The sequence below is a fragment of the Chelonia mydas genome, chromosome 11 (assembly GCF_015237465.2).
Source record: "Chelonia mydas isolate rCheMyd1 chromosome 11, rCheMyd1.pri.v2, whole genome shotgun sequence".
In the NCBI taxonomy this organism is placed as follows: domain Eukaryota; kingdom Metazoa; phylum Chordata; order Testudines; family Cheloniidae; genus Chelonia; species Chelonia mydas.
In genome coordinates this window covers 55,893,168-55,920,646 of record NC_051251.2, presented here as the reverse complement: position 1 = coordinate 55,920,646, position 27,479 = coordinate 55,893,168, and the positions used below count along the sequence as shown (strand labels likewise).

The 27,479-nt window shown below is 40.4% G+C and overlaps 2 protein-coding genes and 1 long non-coding RNA gene across 20 annotated transcripts in view; 2 read left to right on the top strand and 1 right to left on the bottom strand.

The window, feature by feature from the left end:
• ANKRD44 (ankyrin repeat domain 44) overlaps positions 1-19,436 on the top strand; it is a 206,699-nt gene extending 187,263 nt beyond the window's left edge. For 7 of the 13 annotated variants that reach the window (XM_043525212.1, XM_037912257.2, XM_037912256.2 and 4 more), the window contains 5 exons: positions 1,729-1,874; positions 2,907-2,989; positions 4,493-4,575; positions 10,519-10,610; positions 14,397-19,436. In XM_043525212.1, coding sequence (XP_043381147.1) covers positions 1,729-1,874; positions 2,907-2,989; positions 4,493-4,575; positions 10,519-10,610; positions 14,397-14,662 — 670 coding nt within the window. In that variant the 3' untranslated portion in view covers positions 14,663-19,436. The remainder of the gene's footprint in view (positions 1-1,728; positions 1,875-2,906; positions 2,990-4,492; positions 4,576-10,518; positions 10,611-14,396) is intronic. The other 6 variants (XM_043525215.1, XM_037912264.2, XM_043525214.1 and 3 more) reach the window with 1 other exon arrangement.
• On the bottom strand, positions 1,873-22,953 carry LOC114022399. Of its 2 annotated transcripts, XR_006284857.1 has the most exons (5): positions 22,858-22,953; positions 20,338-20,476; positions 7,952-8,125; positions 6,765-6,915; positions 1,873-6,550 (listed from the first exon to the last, which is right to left on the bottom strand). It is a non-coding gene; the product is annotated as an uncharacterized LOC114022399 (long non-coding RNA). The 2 variants fall into 2 exon arrangements; XR_005227315.2 differs by having other exon boundaries at positions 1,873-6,915.
• A 213-nt stretch (positions 22,954-23,166) lies between these two features.
• Positions 23,167-27,479, top strand: part of PGAP1 (post-GPI attachment to proteins inositol deacylase 1) — a 66,953-nt gene continuing 62,640 nt past the window's right edge. For all 5 annotated transcript variants that reach the window (XM_027833980.3, XM_043525216.1, XM_043525217.1 and 2 more), the window contains exon 1: positions 23,167-23,310. In XM_027833980.3, coding sequence (XP_027689781.2) covers positions 23,167-23,310 — 144 coding nt within the window. The remainder of the gene's footprint in view (positions 23,311-27,479) is intronic.

The window sequence follows — 27,479 nt, the reverse complement described above, 5'->3', positions numbered from 1 at the left end:
CCCCAGATAAATCCATTTTACTCTGTATAAAGCTTATACAGGGTAAACTCATGAATTGTTCGCCCTCTATAACACTGATAAAGAGATATGCACAGCTGTTTGTTCCCCCAGGTATTAATCACTTACTCTGGGTTTGTTAATAAACAAAAGTGATTTTATTAAGTATAAAAAGTAGGATTCAAGTGGTTTCAAGTAATAACAGACAGAACAAAGTAAGCTACCAAGCAAAATAAAACAAAACATGCAAGTCTAAGCCTAATACATTAAGAAACTGAATACAGGTAAATCTCACCCTCAGAGGTGTTCCAATAAGCTTTTTTCACAGACTAGACTCCTTCTTCGTCTGGGCCCAAACCTTTCCCCTGGTACAGTCCTTGTTAGTTCCAGCTCAGGTGGTAACTAGGGGATTTCTCATGACTGGCAGCCCCCTTTGTTCTGTTCCATCCCCTTTTATGGTTCTGGCCCAAGGCGGGAGTCTTTTGTCTTTCTGGGTCCTGACCCCTCCTTCTAAATGGAAAAGGTTTAAGATGGATTCTAGTATCATGTGACATGGTCTCATGTCACTGTAAGACCTCATTCTTCATTACCTAGGTCAGTACACAGGAAGGCTTGCAAGTAAATAAACCCATTCACAACCAATTGTCCTAGTTAATAGGAGCCATCAAGATCCTGAGCCACCATTAATGGCCCACGCTTTGCATAACTACAGTAGGACCTCAGACTTCATATTTCTCGCTTCAGATACAAGAATGATACAGTCATACAAATATGATGAACACACTCTGTAGATTATAAGGTTTGTAATGATATCTTACAAGAGACCTTTTGCATAAAGCATATTCCAGTTACATTATATTCACACTAAATAAAACATATGGAGTGCAACGTCACACTACGTATTTACTTAGTTTTGTTAAAGTTGTATAACAGTTGAATTGCTGCCCATTGCATGCTCTGGTTACCCTTACAACAAATAAAATGGTGGTCATGTAATTAAAATTAAATACCTCACTCTCAAAGTTCTCCAGATAACAATAAAGCTAAAAAGCAAAACAAAACAAGAACACCCAATCATCAGATACTGCTGGAAACAACTCCTGCCCCCCCAATTTTCTTTTCCCCAAATGTCTTAGTCTTATCATGTGGAGACAGAGAACCCATCCTTAGAGTTGTGGGATCCTCTCAAAATTAACATAAACTACCTTATAAAATCACTGCTACGCTCTACAGTAATGTTGTCAAACATTATGGGTTACAGTACTGTTACTGCAGTATTCAGGTCATTACTGTAAGTAGAATACTGTAGCATTTTTTTAATAATGGGAAGGCCAGATCCAAATTTTCCTTACATTTTATCTACATCACAAGCTTATTCAAAAAATCAGGAATAATAGGGAGGACTGCTAGTTTTTTCCATTGTGCAGTACGTTCTGTTAAGTTAAACATCCTGTTTTTATGAGCTTGTCCACAACTCGATCCACCTGATGCTTGCCGGTTTTAGACTTTTCATTGTACAAACACTGAGGATGCAACTGTTACCTTTATTGCTTCTAGGAAAGTAGCATCCTAACTTGCCTTGTTGAGAGTTTTAAGTTTCAAGTTTCATAGGAAAAAAGCTTCAAAACTTCTTGTATTGTTCTGCTTAAGGCTACAAGGAACAACAATATTGTAATTCTTTATAGATCATTTAATATCTTAAAGCTATGATCATGCTGTTTTTTCTCTTAGAACTCCACTGCATGCGGCAGCCTTTGCCGATCACGTGGAATGCTTGCAGCTTCTTTTAAATCACAATGCACTGGTAAATGCTGCAGATAATTCAGGGAAAACACCACTTATGATGGCAGCTGAAAATGGACATGCAGGTGCAGTAGGTAGGTACCTACTTGCTTCTGTAAATCTTGAAAGAAAATGAAGGCTACTGTACTTACCCATCCAAGTGCTTTATCAGTTTCCCCCCCACCCCTTTGGGGATTATAATTAAAATACAAAGAGATACTAAGAGTACATACCTAAATGTGTGTCCATCTATTTTATATAAGGGTAAAAGGAAATTCGCTTCATATTTTTAAAAAGTCTCATGTGTTTATTGCACCCAGAATTCTTATGTCCGTTGTTTTCACTTCACTTTGCAAATAGTTTCAATAACGGATAAACCATGCCCATTTTTTGCCAAGTCGTGTAGTGTGTGATTAAAAAGTGCTCTTGGTATTCATTCCTTCATTTTTTTCATTTCCCTGATTCTACAGGGCAATAGAATCTCCTTCTAGCAGAGTAATCTTTTGTAGTTAAATTATTAAAAGGTGTGTATTTTGAAGCACAAAATACTGTTTTGAATGGGCAACTGTAAGTTGAGTCTGGACTTATTTTTTCTAAAAACCCTATAGCAACTGTTAACTGATACTTTCTCTCCAGGCTTGACTGCGTAGCCCACATCCTAGATTGCTACACCCATTATCTCCCCCAAAGATATGAGTCAGCAGAACCCACTTAAACCTTTCAAAGCAGGATCCACAGTTGTTAACTGGGTGGACTGTTTCAGGCCAAAACTGCCATTTTTCACTGCAGTCAAAACTGCAGCAGATTTCATCAGTCAAATTAAAATACATACAGTATTAGAATACATTTGAACTGACAGTTTTGGGTAAAATGAACATTTAATTAACAGTTTTCCATTTTCAACCAGCTGTTAGCTTTGGTTTGATTGCTGATTAACTGCACAAATTACAATTTGTTCATTGATAATTTTTCCTCCACATTTGTATGGTTTATATAGAATAAGGATCTATTTCACCATGTACAGTACTGTGTGCACATATGGAGACTGGAGTTAATTTTCTCCTTTGCAGTTTGCATGTGTATCAATCGCTGGTACTTATCCCATGGTATTTGTTTCTGTATTTCAGATTTTTTGGTGAACAGTGCCAAGGCTGATCTGACTGTAAAGGATAAGGACTTGAATACACCCTTGCACTTGGCTAGCAGTAAAGTATGTTAAGGAACTTTGTAGACTACCTGCATGCGCACACACACAGACTCGCATTATGTATATTATGTATGTGTGCATTGAAAAGGTATTTAAAACAAGGTGTTGGCAGTGTATTGAAGACATTCATTTCTCAGGCCAATTAAATCCTGAGTGCAATGAAGTTGTGATATACACAGACTTGGGCAGGGAAAGAGGAGGGAGGAAATGTAGTAGGGTTGGCTTGCTCTTCAGCCTATCCAGCAAGGTTACAGTAATTTGAGAGGCAAGACAAATATAGGCTGCTGTATCTTACTACTTTTGAGATACTGGTAACAGGAATAAGGAAATATTTCTAATGTGAAGAAGCTATGAGACCATTGTGAACTTACTGAATAGTCTCACTGTAGTGCAGTATAATACAGATTTACATAATCTCTCGGATTTCTGTGGAAAGGGACAGAAATTTCCCGTTCAAGATGATGTCAAGATCTTAAAAAAGTTGAGGCAGAGATCAGGTTTGGTCATGGTTTTCTTTTCCAGGCTCTGTGTCCACGTATTTAGTAACCTCAGTAGGCTTCACCTCCTCTCTCCCCTCTCTCCTCCTATTCTGCTGCTGCTATTACCTGGCTTAGCAAGAAAGAAATGCCCTCATTCCCTTAACAGGTTTTTCTTTTTCGATTGCACCTTTTAATAGATGGGAGTCTAGTAGTGATCAAGTTTGTTCAAGGCCTCTTTGATGTACCTCCTCCCCCCCAAATTTTTTTTATAAAGATACATCAGCTATATTTATTTGTTAGCATCTCATATCAGCTGTTTAATATGGTACCTTTGGTGCTGGACCACATTCAAGGAATGGATACCTGTGCTACACACCTATACCCCAAAATCCCAACCCTGCAACTTGTTCTGCCCAGGCTGACCCCTGCACTCATGCAGAAGAAGTTGCAGAATTGTGGCCCAATTCTGCATTGTTTAATAAAATCTTTGGACAGTTTAATTGTCAGTAGTGCCCTTATCATACAGGGGGAAAATACTTCTTCAGCTATTTAATTGAAAAAAATTATTTAAAGTTTCTTTGCCTAATTAAAATGCATAAGCAATCAGGCATTTAAAGGTCAAAGAAGTACTGTTACTAGTGCTAAATATTGCTTATTTATTTTAAAAAAATATACACAATCAGTTAACTGCTCTTTCAAAAGATCACTACTGTTTCATGAAGACATGGATTCAAATTCAGCTTAAAGTAGGGTCTATATTTATAAGGCATGCAGTGTTTTAAAGGAAAAAAAGCCACAATTGGCACATTTGGATTACTTAAAATTCACCCAGTAATAATGGTAGGGATTGCACTGTGTGTCTCCTGGCCTTTGAAATGCATCAAGTATGCACCCTTTTATAAACTCAGAAGCATGTTTGTAATTCTAAATGCATTTTTAAATTTGGATTTGTATTTTTTATTTATGTTGCCTCAATTTTAAAACCCTCTGCAGATTAACATTTATTTATTTTTCTTTTTAATATTAGGGTCATGAAAAATGTGCCTTGTTAATACTTGACAAGATCCAAGAACAGAGCCTTATTAATGCAAAAAATAATGCATTGCAGACGTAAGTAAATGCTGAAATAATTTTACTATTTATTCTCTTGTGCTTTTATGTATTGTTTTTACCAGAAAATTCAGATTTGGAATTTCAAATTATCGTTACTTAGATTTTTCTTAAGTGTGTAATTAAAAAAATAATAATTGTAAAATGTTTCATTGTGGTAGAATATCTGAAAACTGTTGAATTTTGGAGTATCTTGAGGAATATAATCAGCTATACTTAGTCCTGTGGAGCATGCAGTATAGGGTGTTTCTGTGAAGATCAGCTGCTTTGGTCTTTTAAAAACAAATATAGGTTTTCCAGTCAATAAAGCAGAAATCTTAGCCTGTTGTGTTGAATGTGACTCCTAATGGTCTTAATAAATAAATAAATAAATATTATCCCTTGCAGATTAAACAAAGTAAGTTAAAGAAGAGCAACACTTTTTTTTCCTGCTATGGTCTTTAGGAAAATACTAGGGTCTGATCCACACATTGTCAGGCCACACCAAAAGAAAGATACGAGGCAGTGGATGTGGCTTAATTAGGCTGCAACTTTGTTCACTTAAAATATCTGGAAGTACCCAGCCATAAATTGTACAGTGCAGGTCATCATCAGTTCCTTAATCACTTCCACATAATCCCCAGCCAGGTTGCACCTCGCCTCCTTTCCTCATATGAGGGCTAAAGGGGGGGCTAGAAAAGGAGGAGAGTTGGCTTCACTATACCAGACGTAGGAGCCCCTAACCCTCCTTCTTCAGCTCCCTTAAGGGATGCTTTCCTTCTGATCCTTTTCCAATCCATTTTATGCAATATCTGTAACCCTTCCATTGCACTAGACATCTGTTATGCATTTTATATACTAAATTGTGACATTATAACCTAATCTCCCAACCTTGCTCCACCTCACGGGGTCCCAAACCTACTGTGGGAAAGGCCAAAAAACAAAAACAAAAAAACCTCACCCTGTCTTGACCAACCTGGTGGTAAGGGAAAAATTCCTTTCTAGCCCCCAAGGAAAGAAGGGCAACTAGTGTAATGCCCACAATGGGTCCTGAAGAAATCTGGTCCTTTTTCAGATTTTATGGATGAGAGGATGGGTGCTCCTGGCTCGATCTGATGAAGGAAGGCTAGCAATAACTTTTTATTCTTCTTTGAGTAGAGTCCCTGTGGGTGCGCCAATTCACATGCGAAGCTGTTTGGTAACAGTGCCCATTTGGCCTATGTGTGCACCACACACATTTAGGCTATATGGGGCTGCACAGGCGAACTGCCCTCAGTTCCTTCTCAATCACCTACTGCAGGGTCTACTGCAGTGGTTCTCAATCTATTTACCATTGTGGGCCACATCCAGTACTACCTGAATAGCCCTGAGTATGTCACATGGGCCTTAGCTGTGTGCTGACTGGCCTGTAAGTTGAGAACCACTGGTCTACTGTGTGTCTGTTCTCTTTAGTATTCAGCAGTTAGTTAGTTAGCTAGTTAGTATATAGGTAGCTATTTTATATGGTTTATAGTTGTTGGAACAGCTGTCCCCCCCCTTTTTTTTTTCCTTTCCCTTAGGAAAAAATGTCATTCATAGATATAGTTAGAGATTTCAACTATTTAGGAAATCATGTTTTTGTTCTTTTGCTTGGGGATGTTGGGGTCCCAGGGATTTAAAAGGTGCTTCTCCTGCAGTGAGGTTGTCCTTATCAGTGACACTCATTCTCAGAGCCTCTGCTGTTTGGGAGATGCTCATATACCCAGTAAGTGCAAGATCTACACTTACTTCAAGGGTAGATTCTGAAACAATAGGAGGAGGATGCTCCTAGCGATGCAACAAGCCTTAAGACCGTCTTCAGATCCAGGGGCAGAGGACCTCCCTGTGCATAGGCCTCCCAGTATGACTACATCAACATCTCGGACACCAGAGGCCGGTAGAGACGTAGGCAGTATCATGGCACTGATCCCATCCATGGCACCAAAGACCTCACCAAAGGTAGCCTGAACATCTGTCTCTACACAGAAAGATGTAAAGAGTAAATCTCTGAGAAAGTCTCAGTCACCAGCATGTGCTTCGGAGAGTAGCAGAAAAGCTCCAGTTCCCCTTAGAGGAGGTCCAGGACTCACAACACAAGCTCTTGGACATCCTACAGCGTAAGGAGTCTAGCCAAATAGCACTCCCAGTGAATGAGGCCATACTAGAACCAGCAAGAACTGAATGGCACATACCAGTTAGGTGTGCTCCTACACCTAAGAGGATGGAAAAGCGGTATTTTGTCCCAGCAAAGGAAGTGGAGTTCTTGTTCTCCGACCCTGCCTCAGACTCCCTAGTCATCCAAACAGCCACAAAAAGGTCCAGCCAACAGCTCCCAAGGGCAACCTGTGCAGATAAGGTAGTCAAATGTTGAGGGGAGAAAAGTGTTTAATTCCATCAGCCTCCAATTTAGAATTACCAACTACCAGGACTTTCTGGCAAAATATTCTAAGTTCCTGAATTTTAAAGGCATGTTACCCCACGAGGACAGGGCTCAATTTCAAGCCCTTATTGATGAGGAAAGATTAGTGGCAAGAACCTCATTACAGGCTTCAGTCAACACTGCCAATATTGCTTCGAGAGCTATAGTGATGTGCTGAGAATTTTAGCTACATTTTTGGGGTTCCAGGGAGGTACAGAACACTTGTCTTTTGAATAAGTCAGTGTTTTCAACCAGAAGATAGACAAGTCGTTGCACTCACTAAAAGACTCCAGGGCAATCCTCCATTCCCAGGGTGTATATAGACCAGCCGTGAAGAGGAAGTACCATAAGCAGTCTTACAAGCTGAGGTCTTTGCAAGGTAGCTCATAAGAGCATTGGTAAACAGCAGAAGGTGCAAAAATAGAGAGACTGCCCCATCCACCTTTACTACCTGGCCTCCACCGCGTGTCCCTCCCCATCAGCCAAAAGATACTTTTGATGGGACACTTAGGAGCTACGAACTAATGTTGATGCCATCTCCACCCAATTACGAGATCTCCTTTGGTGGACACATAGCACAATTTTCCCACAGCTGGGGGCAAAAACAAAGGATACGTGGGTGCTAGATATCATCCATTCTGGTTATTCCATTGGCTCCCAAAGCTGCCAAAATTTCTTTCCCTGTCTCTCTTCAGAGACCATTCTCATGAGGAGATCCTACATTAGGAGTAAAATTCCTCCTCCAGTGGGGAGCAAGGAAAAGCAAAATCAAGGAAAAGGGTTTTATTCCAAATATGAGAAGGATGGAGACCCATTCTCAACCTGCAGCAACTCAATATATTTATTTGCAAACTAAACTTCTGCATGGTTAGATTGGCATCAGTAATACCATCCGTGGATAAAGACATATGGTTCACAGCTCTCAATATGAAAGATTTGTACTTTGACACTGATATTCACCTTTCACACAGAAGATTCCTCAGATGTCTGGTGGGTCCCGACCACTGTCAATACAGGCTACTTTGGTTTGGTCTAGCAGCTGCATCCAGGGTCTTCACAAAAGTGTTTTCCATAACAGCAGCGCAACTCAGATAGGGTGATTCCAGCATCTTCCTGTATCTAGACGACTGGCTTCTGAAAGGCAGGACATGTCCAAAAGTCATGGCACTGACCTCATTGCTACTTTGTCTCCTAGCATCACTGGGAACCTTTGTGAACATGGAAAAGTCTGCTGTGACTTTGACACAGACTACAGATTTCATAGGAGTGACCTTAGACTCAGTCAGAGCAAGAGCTTATCTCCCTATGGACAGATTGTAAGCCATGGGCAGCCTGACCGGTCAAGTTATGCACACCCTTGGACATCAGTCTGGATTTGTTTAACGCTCCTGGGTCGCTTGGAGTCATGTACTTAAGTAACTCCATTTGCCAGACTCCGACTCCGTTGCCTGCAGGCTTGGCTTCGAACAGCGTATATACTGAGCAAACACAGGATAAACATGGTAGTGACAATTCCCACCTTGATTATCATACACATTGTAAGGAGAGTGGTCACTTTAGATATACTATTACCAACAGGAGAGTGGGCTTGTGTGGGGGGGAAGGGGTGGGGAGGGAGAAAACCTGGATTTGTGCTGGAAATGGCCCAACTTGATGATCACTTTAGATAAGCTATTACCAGCAGGAGAGTGGGGTGGGGGGAGGTATTTTTTCATGCTTTGTGTGTATAAAAAGATCTTCTACACTTTCCACAGTATGCATCCGATGAAGTGAGCTGTAGCTCACGAAAGCTTATGCTCAAATAAATTGGTTAGTCTCTAAGGTGCCACAAGTACTCCTTTTCTTTTTGCGAATACAGACTAACACGGCTGTTACTCTGAAACACTACAATAAGGGCCTCTCTGACTTGCTGGAAAGATCTTGCACAAGTGTGCATGAGCATTCCTTTTCTATCCCCCACACCCAACAGGACAATAATCATAGATACCTCTTTGTTAGTTTGGAGGCTCACACAGACGGTCACACTTGGATGCCCTCGGAAACCAGGATACACATTCATCTCCTGGAGCTCAGAGGAGTCCAAGAAGCACGCAAGCCATTCTTACCATTAATCCAGTCTCACCACATTCTCATGTCAGACAACGTGACAACCGTATTCTACATAAATGAACAGGGAGATGCGAGCTCCATTCCCCTGTGTATAAAAGCTGTCAAGTTTATGGAACTGGTGTATCAAGAACCATATTACCCTATCAGCAGAGTACTCCTAGGAACCAAGAATGGGCTCGCAAACAGCCTCAGCAGGCACTTTGCCACTGACCATGAGTGGAAGTTTCACAGATCTGTGGTGAACTGCTTCTTCACTCAGTGAGGAATTCCCTACCCAGATCTGTTCGCCTCCCAGACTAACAGGAAGTGCATCAAATACTGTTCTGGGGAGCTCAGAGACAGTTCTCCACAGATGACAATACAGCAAATTGTACAGGCCCAGACCAGTAAGGGGTTCTGTCACTGCCCACGCTGTAATCTGTGACTCATGGTTTTTGAATGTTTGGGGTCGGCAATGCTGCACATAATGATTCACCCATGTATCTAAGAGTAGGATCAAGACCTATCTTGTAGACTGAGGGGTTGATTTGCTCCCACTGACAAGAGAGCAGGTGTGGAAGGCTGATGGAGGCTTCACCCCTGGAGAAGAAGTGAAAACACCACAGTCCATCTCCAGGGGGAGAGAAGGGATGCTTTGATTACCAATTGGGATGTATTGTAACAGTGCTGAGTAGCTTCTCTCCACACCCCGGTACTTCAACAGTGACAGGGCCTAGCAACAAAATGTATAAATGATTCTGGCATCCTGCCAGAATTTTCCTGCAGAACCCAAAGGAGAGAAAGTGAAATAGTGAATTTTTATCTTAGCTAAACTAAGGTATTCTATTTTAGCCAAAGTGAAGATGGGACAAAGAAAAGCCATTTTGCTAGACTGAGGTTAATTCCCCTGCCAAATATCAAAGGTCTGCTGCAAATAAGGGAAGTGTGAGAGCTTTTCAAGTAAATATTTTATAATGAAAAGTGTTATGCATGAGTAGTGCTGACAGACCCCGGTTGTCGGCAGGCAGGATCGAACCTGGGACCTCTGGAGCTTAGTGCATGAGCTTCTACTGTATGAGCTAAAAACCAACTGGCTTTTTAACTCTAAGTGGTCTCTGCCATTTGATGGTACAGAACACCACACCCTGGTTACACATGCACTATATACAGGGTCACTATCAGTTCCCCTTCTATCTATCTATACACACACATATGTGCATGCACATACAGAAAGAGTGTGTGTGTGCATTCTTGTGTGTATGTAAAAACAAGATGTTTTATAGATGTCGAATTTAAATTTTACGTTTAAAAGATGTGATGCTATTTAAAATCTATCTGGAATATAATACTGAGGATCCAGAAAAGCAACTGAACTTGCTCTTACATGTTACTTAACCGGACGTGTCAAATACTTGAATCTAGAGTGTTATGTTTTGTAGACCTCTCCATATTGCTGCACGAAATGGCCTAAAGATGGTGGTTGAGGAGTTGCTGGCCAAGGGGGCGTGCGTACTAGCAGTAGATGAAAATGGTAAGTGAAACAATACAATTTGACAGTCTTAAGAAGAGCACCTAAGGTGATTTTTACAAGTGACCAAAGAAATAGACCTGCAAACTGGTTAATTAGACAACACTGATGCCTATATTCCTTTGTGAATAAGATTTCCAGTTGTATAAGTACCCAAACAAGGATACTACTTCTGTATGTTTTATATCAAACACTGCAGACATCACAATAGTCCCTTTAATGTTAATTTTGCATGTGCTGTCAACAACTAGTCTTTCTTTAACCCCTGGTGCAATGGTGGTTTGAATTTTCTAAACATGCGAAAGGTAACAGAAAATTCTGACTCCTTGCTCTAGAGTTAAGGATTATACATCTCATCAGAGCATGTTTAATGATTAGGAGAAAAAACATCAGCAATTGTTTGTTTGTACCCCCAATTCATTCTGAGATCAAAGTTAGTAATCAAATTTTCTGACCAAATCTGACAAGCTAACAAATTTTTACCACCCTGTAATAAGTGTGAATATAGTGTGAGACATGTTCAATTGGTGACTAAACTTGAAAATATTTGTTTCAGACCTCTACGAAATACTTTTTCTAAACACAAAGTATCTGTAAGGGAAAGACAAAACTCTGTTTTTATGGTATTTTGAACCTTTTCACCTTTAAAATTCCTTCTTTCCTGAAATAAGCTGGTTTCTCTTACACCACTGACTCAATGGCATTTAAGTATTTGATGTAACAGTTCTGTGCCTCAGTTTCTCTACCTGTAAAGTGGGAATAATATTTTTTACCCATCACAGTAAGACACTTTGAGATCTGTGGATGAAAAACACTATAAAAGTGATTAATCTTATTTGCCAAATTATACTAGTCAGACTGCATGAATTAATTCTATTGAAGTCATCTGGATCCAAGTCGTGGATAGGATTTGGTCCCAAGTAAATGCATTTGTAAGAAGAATGTCTATTACACCAAACCTAAATTCCATGTTTTATTACAAAGAAAACCTGTGGAGCACTGGTGAATGAATTTTGCCTGACCCAAAATGTAGCACTAATTATGATAATAAAATGTATTAACTAAATGTAATTACCTGCTTATTACAGGTATTGGAATTAACAGTTCCTGCATATTTCACAGAATTAAGCAATTATACTAATATCATTAGATAACTCTAAAGATTTTTTGTTTGCCACAGTCCCATTTATTATAGCATGCAATCTTCTACATCCCCTCCAACTGATCGGGGAGGAGCAGAAGGTTTCTAAACTATTTAATCTTACTGCTTAATTTTTTCCTTTTATTACCCTTCACCTCACCCTTATGCTTTTAGTGAGTGGCTACCGTTATGGTACCTGACTGAATGCAAAGACATATCGCTTTTCTCAATGCTACTGATTTGCCACTCCATCTATTTGCTGTTAGAACATTCTGAAGAGCAGTGCTGACAGGATACTATTCCCAGGATCCAACCATTTCCATGGCTTGAAAAACTTCCACCAAACTGATGAGTCAGAATCTCAAGGTCATTGCTGAATCTGAGTCTCCAAAAGAGCACTGTTACTACAATTTCAGGCTGGCCCTGTTTTTCTCTTTTAATAAAGCAATCTACAGAGATTGTTTTTGTTCAGCAATCTAAACATTCTTTATGTAAAAAAAACAACAACAAAAAAACCAAACAAACAATTAATTGAATGGAATTATGCCCGAGCTTTCACTGTTTGCCAGGTTCCCACCTTCCTGAAAAAGTGTACTTGAAGTATCTATTATAGGACTACAAACAAGAACCCAATTAATAAATAGCATTTGGCAGCTGATTAAAAATAAATAACTAGAGTCTCACTCACTGTATCAAAAGTTGTACCTAGAGCTTGATGAATACAAACATTTTCTTCAAATATTCTCTCAAACGTAAAAGTGAATTTGCCTAAGCCACTTTCTACAAACTTATGAGCGATCAAGTTTTATCAGTTTTCACTTTTCAGCACCTAGGATTTGCATTAGACGTGGTATGTTTTGTATGAGATAGTACATCTCTTGAAGTGGCCAACGGATGGGGCTCTGAAAATCTTTTGCCAGGGTTTGGGATAGAAAGAAGTAAATGAACCAAATATGGATCTAACTCCACACACTTTACAACTAATACAAAACCAATTACATTTGTGCGACTATAAAGAGTGAAGATTAAATTTAAACTCTTCACCCAGGCAGTACATCTGACAGCACTGTAATGATGAATGATGTCTTGGACAAGGCTTTGCTGCCCTGAAAGGAAAAGGTTCAGATTTTCCTAATCCTCTCCATCTACCTCTCACTGAGGGATTTCAAGCCAACCTCCAAATTATAAAAATGTCATACTTATCCAATCATAGAACAAAACTAGTACCATGTGTTCATAACTAATCACCACAGTTCAAATTTCTTATCTCCAAAATACTTGTAATGGACTGTTTGTTATCATCCTTAGAAATTTTAAAGCAACAGCAACCAAACCAAAGCACAAAAACATATCTGAGTAACTAATGAATACATCTGAGGAAGTCATGATCTGTTCTTGGACATAGTACCCAAAGAAAAAGAGGTTAAATTAATCAATTACTATTACTACTAATCATTATTAGCTGGAAATTATTTGCTCGGCTGTAGTTGTAAATGAAACGCACTGAGGGTATGTCTTCACTGCAGAATTAACTTGCGTGATTGGCACTCAAGTGTAAGAACTATGGTTGGCCAAACTCAGGTGTGAGTGGCCACACTGCAAAGCCATACCTGAGGATATCCATTTGGCCGCATCCACAGTGGTGCTGTACTGTACTTGTGTGAGCTGGTAGGAGTATCGCATGGTTCTTAGTGGTGCAGTAAGCTTAGCTACTCTGATTCCGAATGAATTGTCGGAGAACTTGTTTGTCCTTCTGGGCATACAGAGGGAATTGTGGGAAGGCATGGGACTTGAGTGATTTAGCCAGTGTCCTCACTGCAAAGATTAGCAACCCACTTGTAAGCAAAACCCATCCTTTTAAAGCTTTTTGTGTGTAGATGAGAGCTGGGGTACAAACATCCAAATAGGAGCCCAAGTTAACTCTGCAATGAAAATTGGGTGATTGGCTGCCATTAGTGGTTTCCCAGTGCTTCATTTCACCAAGCCCTTATTACATTTACTTAATTTTTAAAAATATATTGCATGCTTCCTGAATAAACCATTCTTCTCTGAACAGGAAGGTAAATTTTGGATAATAATCTATACAGTCATACTTACTGTAAATATCATATATCGGGGGGAGGTGTCTAGTCCCTTTCTCTGATAACTTAATTCCTAGATAAATTACTCTCTAAAATACTCAATATTATAAAATCTTTTAAAAATTCATTAATGCAGAACCAATATTTTTTATCTAATGTACATTTATCTTCAACTGAAGGTCATTGTTCTCAGAATGTGATTTGTTCATATGAACTGAAGTGGAAATCAACTTCCGTTCATAGTGCCATATGCTTATTTATGTTGTCATTTTGCAGTCATATTGTCTGTGTTGTGGAACTGTGTTTTTATTCATTTTGTGAAGGCTGTATGCTGCCTGACTTTTAAAATAGTGCTTTTTGTGGTCATTAGCTTAAACACTCCATAAATTGTGTATTTTCCCAGCATGCCTAATTTAAAATAAGTAACACGTTCTCTTGCCTGGCATGATTGTAACTAAACATACATCTCGTTATTATGAAGTCATCTAGAGATGTATTTGAGGAATGCTCATTTCCCTTCTCAGTACCCCCAGTACTAACCATTGCCTTGTCTGCATTTGTGCCCAGGTCATACGCCAGCCCTGGCTTGCGCTCCTAACAAAGACGTGGCTGACTGCCTGGCACTCATTTTGGCTACCATGATGCCTTTTTCTCCTTCCAGTTCAATGATGCCTTTCAACTTCGTTTGTTTTAAAAAAGACAATTTAAGCAGGACACATCTCTGCGATGGCTCCAATATGGGCAGTATTAACTCTTACAGTAAACCCTTGAGTAACAATATAGGAACAGAGGATGGGTACAATGAAAATGATTCCGATTCTGAAACGTTTTGACTTTGGTATTCAAAGCTTTTTCTTAATTGCATTTGGGGTTGTTTTGTTTTTTTTTAAAAAAAGCTTGAATCCCACATTATATTTTTAAAGTATTATTATTGACCGAAACTTCCAGAATTGGGCATTGAAAGGATTAGTAAAATTAAAAATAATCTAGTCTTTAATATAGAAGTTAGGGATTTTCGTTTGAATGAATTCACATTTATGTTCTGTAGCTTCAAGTTTCACCGTGTTTTCTTTAGGCCCCAAGTGCTCCTGTGAAAGTTTCTAGCTCTTTTTTTAAGTAGAAAAAGAGAAAATGCCTTTTTCTTTATGACAGCACAAATGAACAGGGAACTGTTGTATAAAATATTCATATGCCCTAGCTGTATAGTTGGTACACAGATGTCTTTCCAATGTGGCTTTCTTAGATTACAAGAAAGAACCCCAACCCTCTCCTCATTGTTGTCTATTTCCTAGTTAACACAGGTTCTGTTGGGTAGATAATAGTTCGTTACACAAACCAAAGGTAAAGTTGTGCATCTTTTTAAAGTACTGCCTCTATTACCTTCTCTAAGGGAAAAAAAACATTTTACACTCTGCATGTATTAAGCACTTAAATATACAGAAGGCACTTTTAAAAGATCTTAGGTACAGCACACAATTAGAATACTGATATAAAAATTTAAGGCCAAATCCTGCTTTTGTCTCTCATACCAATATTTCACCACTTACATCAGTGGAATTACTTGTGTGAAGTCAGCATGAGTCAGCCCTTGATTTGCTTTTTCAATTCAGCACAAACATATATGGTTTATTTGCACTACAGAACTAGGGTCATTAGGAGCTTCTGTTACCTGAGCAATTAACCACAAATCTGGTATCAGAAAAAAAAATAAGTTGTTGATTGTGATGCATCTAAATTTTGTTGCCAATTTAAACTGATATTTTTCATTTTCTTTTCTAAACTTATATAGCTTGTTTTTACCAGGAACATTATCAGGGTTTAAAATACTTTTGCCAATATTTGGGTTAAAATGAATAGAGCGAAGGTAAATACAGAGCAAGTGAAAGCATTACATCAAAAGTGGACATACCAAACAAACGCCAGTAAATTTGAAAGCATATTATGGAAAGGGAATCATGATGTACTAGAACAGCCGATTGATACCAGCTTGCTTAAGCAACATCAACATTGTGAATATATCTACTCCTTCTGCCAAAGCTTCTAGGTCAAATGGACCCCGTTCCTCGTCTGGAACAGATGCACAAAAGGAAGACTGAGCCTTTAAAAAATAAACAAATAAACTACCATGAACTAACCAGCTCTATACCACGAGGACCAAAATGCTTCAGTATTTAAATGGAAGATTTTAATTTTTTTCAGAATGCAAATGACAGAATGAAGTAATTTTTCTAAACAATAAAAATGTAAACTTTTTGAGTAATGAATAGCCTGGAGTGTATTTTACATTTTATGACACAAATTTCTAGCTGACAGCTTGGCGTTTTTAACTGATGATGTGTTGACCACAGTTTATTTTTTTCCAGACTAGAGAGAATGTTCATATACTTTTAATGTAAATGTGTTTATATTTATTTGAAATGAAATCAATGCCCAGGAAAAATAACTATGGCTTGTTCTCCTTTTTTGTGAATCTTATTTGGCATAACACAAAATGAAACATGAACATAAGCCAAGCCTGTTGGCCTGAGTGGGGAGGATGGTGGGAGTGTGTAGCGTGGCCACATGGGTTCAAAACTAACCTCAGGTCCTTACTCATATGGTTGGATGTAATGTGAAGATGAAACAACCAGCCTCTGTTCGTAAGGGGTGGAGAGTGAATTTGTGCATTGCACCACTCGAGCACCCTTTATCAGACAGATTAGAGCATAGGAAAAATTCACAACTTCCTAGCAGGGAAAGGGGGCATCATAACACAGCTAAGGTATGTGGCACAGGGAGGATAGAGGAGATGTACTGTGGCTTGGAGTAAAGAAATTTGTGGAAACTACCTATGATTCCCACTCAGGCTGTTAGCAGGCTTAAGTCTATGCTGGAAGGATGGGAGGTGTCTCCTCAGTAAACACTTTAGGCAGGGTAAAGGAAAAAATAGTTTTGTTTTGTTTTTTTAATTGACAATTCTGACAGTATTCTATGTAATCAGTGTCAACATTTGCTAAAATTTGTTGACAGGTTCCCATTCTTCATGAAGGGAAAAAGAAACATTTTAAGTATGTAATTCTTAGTGATACTTTTAACGCATATATGGGTATCTAGTAGTATACATAATACATTACCTGTATTTTGCCCTGCTAAAATTAAATGATTGTAATGTCTCTATGAATATTATGAAATAGAAAATTTCAAATCTTAAAGTTAAAAAAAATCTCAAGGGGTACTCCCTTTAAGGATTCACATTTCTCTTTTTCTATGTTTTTCTGCAGTGGAAATCCCAAGCACCTGAACCATGGGCTTTCCCCTCTTACATTAGTACTGTATGACTATTTTGATTTTTTTTAATTGCTAAAGAGCAATAAATAACTACTTTACTTAAAGCACTGAAAATAAGGGGAGAGACCAACATGGAAAGAGTGGTGGGTTCTGTGGTGTCTGTTTAGAAGTGAATGGAAATCCCACATTTTGCTTTTTGTTGTTTCTAAATAGAACGAACACTTAAAATTTCATTTCCTATGGGTTTTTTTCATTAGAAGGAGAAAAGGGTCACAATTACCATAGAAATGCAGAGGTAATAGTCACAGTGGTCATTAAAAAAAGTCAGCATTTCCTGTTAGTTACCACACAGTGATAGCTAAGATACCAGTATTTTAGTAAGAAGTAATTGTGCTATCTGTGTGGTATTTGTCAATAAAATGCTGACTTTATGATGACCCCATTATATATAACATTATAGAACTCTAGATGATTATTGAATTTCTTTGATCATTCTGTGGTTCAAATCCAAAACCCATTGAATTCAGCAGAATAAGCTTCCTACTGAATTCAATGGATTTTGGATTGAGTACAATCTACAAATAGCTAAAGTTTATATCTGGTATTGTGTCTACTTTAAAACAAAGACAAAGGAACCAAATCTAAATTTTCTCATTGACTACAAACTGGCCATCCAGTTGTATTGGTGATTTCAAGTATGGTATATTACAGGAATCATAGGAAAGATATCACATACGCTTTGTTGGTTATCCTCTTAAGGGCACTGGGAAAGTCCATGTTTTGAACATGGTACTCTTAGGAGAAAAAAAAGTACAATATGGGTTAGATTTTCAAAAGTGCTCAGCTTTGGTTTAATTCTGCTCTTGTTGAAGTCAATAGGAACAGAGTTAGGTAAAATGTTGAACACTTTATATATTTTTATTAGTACAATAATTTGTACACACTTATAGAAATAAATTTGTGATTTAGGACTTGCTCTTGCAAACATTTAAACATAACTTTATTCTTGTAATAGTCAGTCCCACTGAGTTAATGGAACTATTCACAGGAGTAAAGTTACTTATGTGCATAAATGTTACAGGATGAGGCACTTCAGCCCTGATGCTGCGAGTTATAATGTTGTTATATGGGCTATCTCTGCGCCTGTCCACAACATGGGGCTCTGTGTGAATGCACTGGTCTGTTCCTATGGTTCTGTGCGAAGGATCAGGGTTTTAGTTTATATTTGAACCACAGTTGTAGGTGGACTTCATTTCAGGAATAGTTCCCAAGTCTCCATCATAAATACCAAAAGTTACAATCTTCAAATTGCCTAAAATCTTCCGTGATTCTACATTGAAATAGCTATGGGAATTCAGTTTATCATTACTAAAAGGGCACCGTAGTATGTTTGGTACTTTTTTATGCAGTAAACAGCTGCCAGATTTATTATTAAATTAGAACAAATACATAAAATGGATTATTATCCTTTGTAATGTTGAGAAACTTGATTATGTATCTGTTAGGATGAATTAACGACTTTGTGATTTTTTTTGTCATGTAAGAAACTTTAGAGTGCCTTTTTATATTTGTGTATTCTGGAAGTGTTTTGTGAAACTTATCTTTTGTTTATTTCATTTGAGTGTTATCAAAGCAATATAATACCAGTAAATTTTCATTTCAAGCCTTTTTGGGAAGTATGAAGTAGTTTTTTTTCTTTTTGTATGTTCTACCTTCGTTGAAATGAAAATTAATCTGCTAAATTTCTATAGGAAATTATGTATAATTTTTGCAATGCTGAAAAGGCTTTCTTATTACACAAAAAGTAAACCATAGGTCAGTGTTTATAGGGCAGGATGTTTTAAAATAGTGACAATCTGAGAGTGTGCATAAAATGTAATTCTATGCGTTTCTTATGCAGTGATCTACATATTAAAAGCCAATAACCTTATGTTTTGTAGTTTCATCTTATTTTATGCTTTAGCATGTGCAATATATCTTTACAAACCATGGTGATACAAATCTGGTGCCAGTGTTATATTTTGGATAACATATTTGTCATAAACAATATAAAATATTGTTTGATGGTTTTGGTGGGGTTTTGTCTGTAATGTTTTCTTATGTAAATTGGAGTTTAATGACTTCAGTAAATGTCATGACTGTACAAAATGAGGAAAAAAAATACTTATTCCAGTGAATGACTTGGAATCCAATCTGAATCTGTTCAAGCACAGCTTAGTATCTTTTTCAACTACTGAATGCTGTATTAATGTAATGAAGTACCCTGACTGTAAACTACTATTGAAATGCATTCAGATGGTTATTTTTACAAATAAAAATGGTACAAATATTGTTGCAAAACTGAGTAATATATTTTGTTTAAAACTCTCATATATTTATCAAAAATGTTGTGAAATTACACTAGAAAAATGTTTTAAGCAGTATTGCAGAAAAAAGATGGATAATGTAGGTTGAACTGTCTATACTTCATTTTATATTTCTAAATTTTCTCTTATGCATTGACTATCTCAATTGGCTCAAGAAATGGACTATGATAGTATTAACATGGGTTATACTTTATATAAAGTAGCAGAACTATTGTATAAGTAATTTTGTTCAGATATGTATTTGGATATCACCTTGAATGATTTTTTTTTTCAAAATTAAGTAGCCGCAAAAAAAATTGACTATTTCACTAAAACTGTATCGCTGTATCCTTAGAGACTAGCCAGTACTAAAATAAAGTCAACAACACAATTACCTATTTTAATATTATAAACCTATACGTTCCTCTTTCTAGCAAAAAGGGTTAATATCCATAAAAATGAGCTGCATAATTAGGTATTCAGCTAACTTTTATGGGGGAAGAAAGATACAGGGTTAAATTCCAGCTCGACCTGTAGTAACCTGCAGCATGCATTACTAGAATTCTACCCACGTGAAGAGATTAAAATACTGTAGATACTGTTGAGGAAAAATGGGAAGAAGGCAGAGCACTGTACTACTATGCATATGTCAGTATCTGTAGCAAAGAAGCCACAGAACACAGTAATGTGCATTACGTTTTTCTGAGATCCTTGTAGTCTGATATGAAGTCCACATGTCCCCTGAAATGTTTTATTTTGTCACAAAGGTGCAGACTTCAGTTTTTAAGTAACTTAGATTATTGCCCGATAGCAAAGCAGTATCATGGTTTTACTATAGTTCCTCATATTTCCTGAGACCACACTATATTCTTTTGGAGTTTGTAAATAATTTATACCAGGGCAGATGCTTGGGGTTATAATTCCTCCCAACCTGAGGATGTCACATCATCACATAAAAGGGTCTTGGGTATCTCTCAGTCTTGAGCTGTTGTCTGATTCTGGGTGGAAGATAGAGACTGTTGTCCTTAGAAGACCCTGTTGCAGGAGAGAAGAAGGAACATGCCTCAAAGACCCAAAGCTCCCCTAGCTGTACATGAGGCACTTGACAACCTGTGGGGGCTCACTCTCACATGCAACAGGAGAGCCATCCTTTAGAGACATCCATTATAACTGGCCGCACAAGGGAACCAGAGCCAAGTCCAGGTTAGGAGGAGGGCCAGACTTCATTTCAGTCAGATCATTCTCCCTGGCAGCCAGAGGCAGTTCAGACTTGGAAGAGGTGACTAGGGAGGAGTCTTCCCTAAGGAAGTCTTGTAAACATAGGAATACTTGTAACAAACTCCTCCCAAGATTCTTCATTTAGTGCCAGAGCTGCCCAGCTGAATGACTACACATAAATCCCAATAGTCCTCCACAGCAGCAGCTTTACCCCTTCTCCCCTGACCCCCAAACCCTTAGATAAGAAAAGTGTAGAACAGCGGTCCTGAGAATCTGCTTTGTGGCACCTCCTGAACCTGCAGAGTGGTTGGGAGCCTGAGAGAAAATGCCACTATGCCTCCTTTTGGTAGTTTTTTTTTGTTTTTTTTTAGAATGTAACATGCCAGCCCCTCTGGAAAAGGCCAAGTGTCAGCGTTCTGTCTCCACCTGTTTGCTGGGAGAAACTATGACCCAAGTGTCTGGATTGATACAGAAGTCCTTGAAAAATAAACACCAGGTAAGGAAAATATCACTTTGTGGATCGTCTGCTCAAGTTATCTTTTGTATTACACATTGGTATGACATCTCTACCAAGGAGGAAGCTTTGGTTTGGTTTTGTTTTTTCCTTCGTAGAGTTTTGAGCACTTTTCAAGTAAAATGCCCCATTGTATTTTGGAAAAAACTCAAGTATTTCTGTTCGGTCACTTATGTTTTTGAAAGATCTGATGTCTTCCTCAAATCCAAATGCACCCTCAGAAACACAAGCTACTCATTTTATCTATGTATTTTCACAGCTACCTTCAAGATCCTAAACAGTCCTTTGCCCCCTGCTCTGTATCTCTTACAGAATGGCTTGGAAAACCAGCCAGTGCCTACTAGCAGAGTTTCTTCCTTGTTTTTTTTTCTCCTGGGACATTTGGGTCCCTTGCCCAAGTGGCAGGTGGTTCTGTTCACTGTTCTCCCCCCAGCTCTGCATGAATCCTAGGAGTCTGTATTGCTGTCGAACCCCATGGGCCCTAGGGTTGCCAACTTTCTAATCCCACAAAACCAAACACCGTTCCCCTACCCCTTCCTGAGGCCCCTTCCCCTTCCCCCGCCCCTTCCCTGAGGTCCTGCCCCCTGCTCAATACATTCCCCCTCCTTCAGTGGCTCTCTCTCCCCCACCCTCACTCACTTTCACTGGGCTAGGGGGTTGGGAGGGGGTGAGGTCTCTAGCTGGGGGTGGGGGCTCTGGGATGGGGCCAGAAATGAGAGGTTCAGGGTGCAGGAAGGGGCTCCAGGCTGGGGCAAGGGGTTAGGCCTCAAGCTGGGGGTGCAGGATCCAGGCTGGGGGGCAGGGCAGAGGGGTTCAGGGTGTGGGAGGGGGCTGAGGCAGGGGATTAGGGCTCAGGGGCATGAGGGCTCTGTCTGGGGGTGCAGGCTGCGGGATGGAGCCAGGGATGAGGGGTTGGGGAGGGGGGCTCAGGGCTGGGACAGGGAGTTGGGGCACGGGGTTACCTCTGGTGGCTCCCGGTCAGTGGCACTAAGGCAGGCTTTGTGCCTGTCCTGACTCTGTGCTGTGCCCCAGAAGTGACCAGCAGGTCTGGTTCCTAGGTGGAGGCACGTCAGGCTTCTTGCCTGCAGGCACCACTCTGCAGCTCCCATTGGCTACGGTTCCCGGCCAATGAGAGTGCAGAGCTGGTGCTCGGAGCCCCCTGGTCCCCCTGCCTAGGAGCCGGACCTGCTGGCCGCTTCCGGGGCGCAGTGCGGTGCCAGGACCGATAGGGACTAGCCTGCCTTCGTGCCACAGCACCGCCCACGGGACCTTTAAGGGGCCGGTGGGCAGTCCTGACTGGAACCGCCAGGGTCCCTTTTCGACCAGCCGTTCCGGTCGAAAACTGGACACCTGGCACCCCTACCAGGCCCCCACCTCAGCAGCGAGGCTGGGGGGAGCAGAACGGAGCTGGAAGCAGAACTACTGGGCTGGTGCTGGGCGGCTGTGAGGCGGGGGCCAGGCAGTTGAGTGGGAAGAGGGGCATGCCCTGGCGGCTAGGCGGGGCTGCCCATGCCCCATGCAAAGGAGGCAGGGTGATGCAGTGCCAGAGCAGCTCAACGGGCACAGGGAGGAGACACCAGCTCCCAGGCTCCCTGCGGTTCTTCTGAGCTGCCCACTGTCGTACCGCTTTCCTACGCCATCATGGCCGGCAGGGCAGGTCCCTCTTTCCGGCACGGTGACCTACCCAACATGGCAGACGCGTGTTGCCAACTGTAGTTTCCGAGCGTAATGGACCCGCCCTTTTTTAACTCCGAGCCCGACCTTCCCAACATGGCCGACGGGCCCCTTCTCGGTCCTGACCTCTCCAACATGGCTGACGGGTTCCTCCACGCTCTGACCTTTCCATCATGGCGGAGCTCTTCCCAGTTTTTTGCGCCGGCCACGCCCTCGGTCCGTCGCCGCCTCGGGAGGCTAGCTCTGCTCTCTCCCCTTGGTGAGCGGCGTGTGGAGCCGGTGGCGCTGGCGGGCGACGGGGGCTCGCTCGGCGGGGGCGATGGGCAGGAGTCCCGGGGTGGCGGCCGCGCTGTTCTACGGGGCGGTGGCGGCGCTGGTGCTGCTGGGGGTGCGGGACGTGCTGTTCGTGTACGAGGAGAACCGGTGCAGCATGACCTACATGTACGAGTACCCCGAGTACCTGGTGAGTGCGGGGCCCCCTGGCCGCGGGGCCGGCTACTTCTCCGAGGGCGCCCGCCCGCCCTGCTCCCCGGGGCGCCCCCCGCGCTGGGTGTAACCGGGGCCAGACCTGCCTTTGGCGTGTCACTCGCAAACCGGCTTCTCCGGTCCCCGCCCGGGGCGTTTGTCAGCACCCGGCTGCTCTGCTTAGTCCAAACGTCCCTGCCTGGGATTCATGAGCTGAGGGGGCATTCGCTCCTCTGGCCTGACCGTCCTGTCTAGGGTGACCAGACAGCGAGTGTGAAAAATTGGGACAGGTGGGGGGGGTAATAGGAGCCTATATAAGAAAAAGACCCAAAAATTGGGACTGTCCCTATAAAATCGGTACATCAGGTCACCCTAGTCCTGTCTCCCACAGGCCACTGAATCCTCCCTGGCTGCACGCCCGGCAGCCAGACCAGTAACCTGGGGGTGCCTCTAAGGTGTTAGCCTCCTGTGCCGCGAGCTTAGCCTGGCTTGTGGTTCGGCAATGCTTGGCGTTCACACCCCGCACTATGTTCACTGAAAAACTAACATCAAGAAAGCAATTGCATGACTGTTAGAGGGCTGCTTTTCTGTAATCAACTGACTCCTTGTAATTCTAGTTTTGAATAGAACGCCATCTGAATGGTGTGTCATGCAATTTAAAACAAATCCACTTTAAATTGCAGCTGCTAGTAGTATACCTTATATAATCCCTCTTTAGCAAGGGAAAAACTGAATTTTCGGGGGATGTTTGTGAAAGTGATGCTGCACAGAGTGCTGTCTCAAATGCACAAAGTAAACAAACAGAAAAGAGTGCTTTTTCTGCTAACTTTCAGTTATAAGCAGGTTAGTTGCTACTTGTAGCAATGCTAAGGACAAAATTTTCAGACAAGTGAAATTCCACCTCTCTATTTGTGAGTGGCAGATGAACCTTGAAGGTTTTACAAAGCAAAAATTTGGGGCCAGATATGATCTCACAATGTTTCTTAAAAGCTTATGATAGATTTCTTGTACTATTATCCTATTCATATCTAATGCATTTCCCATTTCTATATAAATATGAAATAACAAATAGTATTTAAAAGAGTAAAGTACTCAACTTCAGAGAGAAATATTTTCCATTAGTAATTATTAACACTATATGTCGATAATCTATGCATCACGTCCCAGGAGAAGGACTTTGCCACTGTCGAGAGTAGATTGGTGTGCACTGAGCTATCTCTCAATTTATTACAATAAGAACCAGCTTCGTGCCAACCTGACCAAGACACAGATGATGGCCTTTCATCTATGCCAAGTGGAAACTAAATATCATCTGGGACGGAATCCCACTTGCTAATCATCTGAACCCTGTCTACCTGGGAGTGACATTGTTATACCAATAAAAACAAAAACCAGCAGGATCTTATTAAAGGGAAAAAGGCAAAATACCACATTTATTGTGAATACAGAAAGAATCATAGTAAGGAGTTAGTTATAGCTATAACATTCCATTCAATCTCATATTTACACACACACACACACACACACACACGTTCTGCAAGGTTGTTATCGTAGTTACCAGCCTTAGAGTTGCTCATGCCAAGCCACTGGACATGAGGAGGGAGCAGGGCCTTGTCAGATGCTCATCTGATGCTCCTGGAAGTTGGTTTGCAGAATCAGACCCCAAAGTTGTCACTTTCTAGAGTCCATTTTTATAGGAATTTCTTCCTATGCCAGTCTATGGGAATTGCTTCATCATGCTGTTGAATCAATCAGCAGATAGCACATTCCTGACGGCTCCGTGCTGCTAGATGTTATCTTGTTCTTTGGTTCTCCCATCCTTGAGGCTCCTCCGGGGGTCCTCTGGTTATTTCCACTTGACGCCTTCTTCAGCCGATGGACACTGGATTCTTAGGCTGGCACCTCCCTGATCATTCAGTTATTATCCACACCAAGCATCCATCCACATACATCCTCTATCTCTGTTTTAATCACAATTGTTAACAAAGCAAGATGAATACAACAAAAGGGCGGGGAGTCTCTGGATGCTGTTTCTGTTTTTGTTACAGAGTATTGTTTTGAGTCTCTCTCTGTGTGAGTAATTGTTATTACAAAGAATTGCTTTGAGAACAGACTCTGTCTTAGAATGTACTAACGCAATTAGCAGCTTGCAAGTTTAACACATAGAGGGAGAGAAACAGTACCAAAAACCAAGAGACCTCTTAATTAGTAATACCCTGGAATTTAAACTATGGGGAATCAAACTCATTTGTGATTTTAATACAGAACTTCTTTAATATGATCCAACATAATCCCCCTTTTGACACTAAGATTTATAATCGTCAGTGTCACTTTCTATGTAGCCTGTTCAAGAGAAGGTACTGTGAGGCAATTTGAGTTTGTGATTCCAGTTCATCCCACATACGTGATCCTAGTGATGTATCTTTACTACAAGGTTCTGGGGCAACAGGCAAGGTGAGGCACACCCACTTTTGAGGAGTCCATTCGGTACAACCTCTAGTGTCCAATAGGTTCCCTCCCTCCCCAGCCCACTGGCTCGAGGTCCATGGTAGCCAGAAGGATCCCATGTGTAATATGGGGAGTGGGCTAACCTTCAATACCTTTGCCTCCAGGGACTGTTGGTGTGCAATTTTGACAACAATTTCTCCCATTAACAAGTCTGGTTTTACAATACTGGAAACGTATTGCATCCATTCATATTGATAAGTGTCAAACAATGATCTCTTTCTTTGTTTTAACAAATGCATCAAACCCTTAATATTTCCCAATATGACCCAGAACATTTCGTGTTCCAAAGTAGCTAGGGCAAGTATCTGCATTTCAGTGCATCCCATAGCTATGGCTGTGTAGTTTCCTATTTCTAATTTTTTTTTTTTATGCATAAGCCATGTGGTAGTATTAAGCCATTTCCAAAGATTCCATCGGGCTTTTAGGTTACCCAGACCAATTTGGACCAAGTCTACATTGGCATGTACTTATTTTTGTATCAGGCTGTCCTGTAGCTGGGACAGAGAGCTTAATTTATTTTTAATTACCTGCAGGTCTTTAGTATTTTTTTTTAAACACACAACTGTGCTAGCAACAAGACAAAACACAAGATAAAACATAGAACACAAAACACAATTTCTATTGTGACAGTAGATTCATGGTATTGGGTTGCTCTTCAGCTGGCATCAGCTTTTCCTGATTTTCTGAAAGACAAAAAGAACATGTTTCTACCCCTTTTGGGGTGGCAGATTATTGTTTAAAATATTTCTTTTACAAATACCCTTGCTGATTGCAGGCAAAACAGGAATTGCCCCCACATTTTCCTGTTTTTGTTCTATAGGCAGGCCAGGTTTCAATGGCTTTTATCTTTTAAGGGTTATGGGGAAATTATCCCACTGTTTAGTCATTAAATCCCTGTGGTGGGGTACCTCAGTTTTCCTTCTTATACAGCAGATCAATTTTATAATGTTTTTCCTGCTGTGTTAAGCTTTAAGTTTATTTACAGGTAATAGCTGAGAAGCATCATTACCATACAACCTTAAAGGGTTTTCCCAAAAATCATACACATTATACGTTGTTACAGGGGTACTTATTATCATTAAATTTATTAAAATTATCTTGTTATCCCATGCCTTTTATTTAGACAATTTGTTTGCTGACTAGGTATGTCCTTTATCTGCAGCTCCTTTGTGCTGCTGGTTCTTTTCTTCCTTTATCATTTAGATAATTTGCATTTTCACAGACGCTTCCTGCTTTTGGATTTAAAGCGATCAGCAGCTCAGAGACTCTATCTTAAAAGGGACACAATCAACTTTCACCAGAGTTTTGATTACTTTTAACTTCTGCTTCCAAAACACACAGCAATCTGAAAAAGAAAACCCAACCTATTCTGACTCCCTTTGGAGCCCTAATAGCATTTTAATTAAGTAGCATGGTATGTTTGCATTTCTTTTGCCCCTTCTACAATATACCTTGCATATGTTCTGGGGCAAATGCACATTCCTTCCATAGTTTAACTTAACTATTTCTTTTTTTTTTTTTTTGCTTACAGAGTTTTCAAGTACCTTTATATTACTCAGAGCCATTTTAAGACTCAGTGTTTCTAACATTGCTTCTTTTTGTTTTGTGCACCTCACCCCTGCTGTTGCTTCAGAGGGGCACTGTGTTTTTTAGATTTCT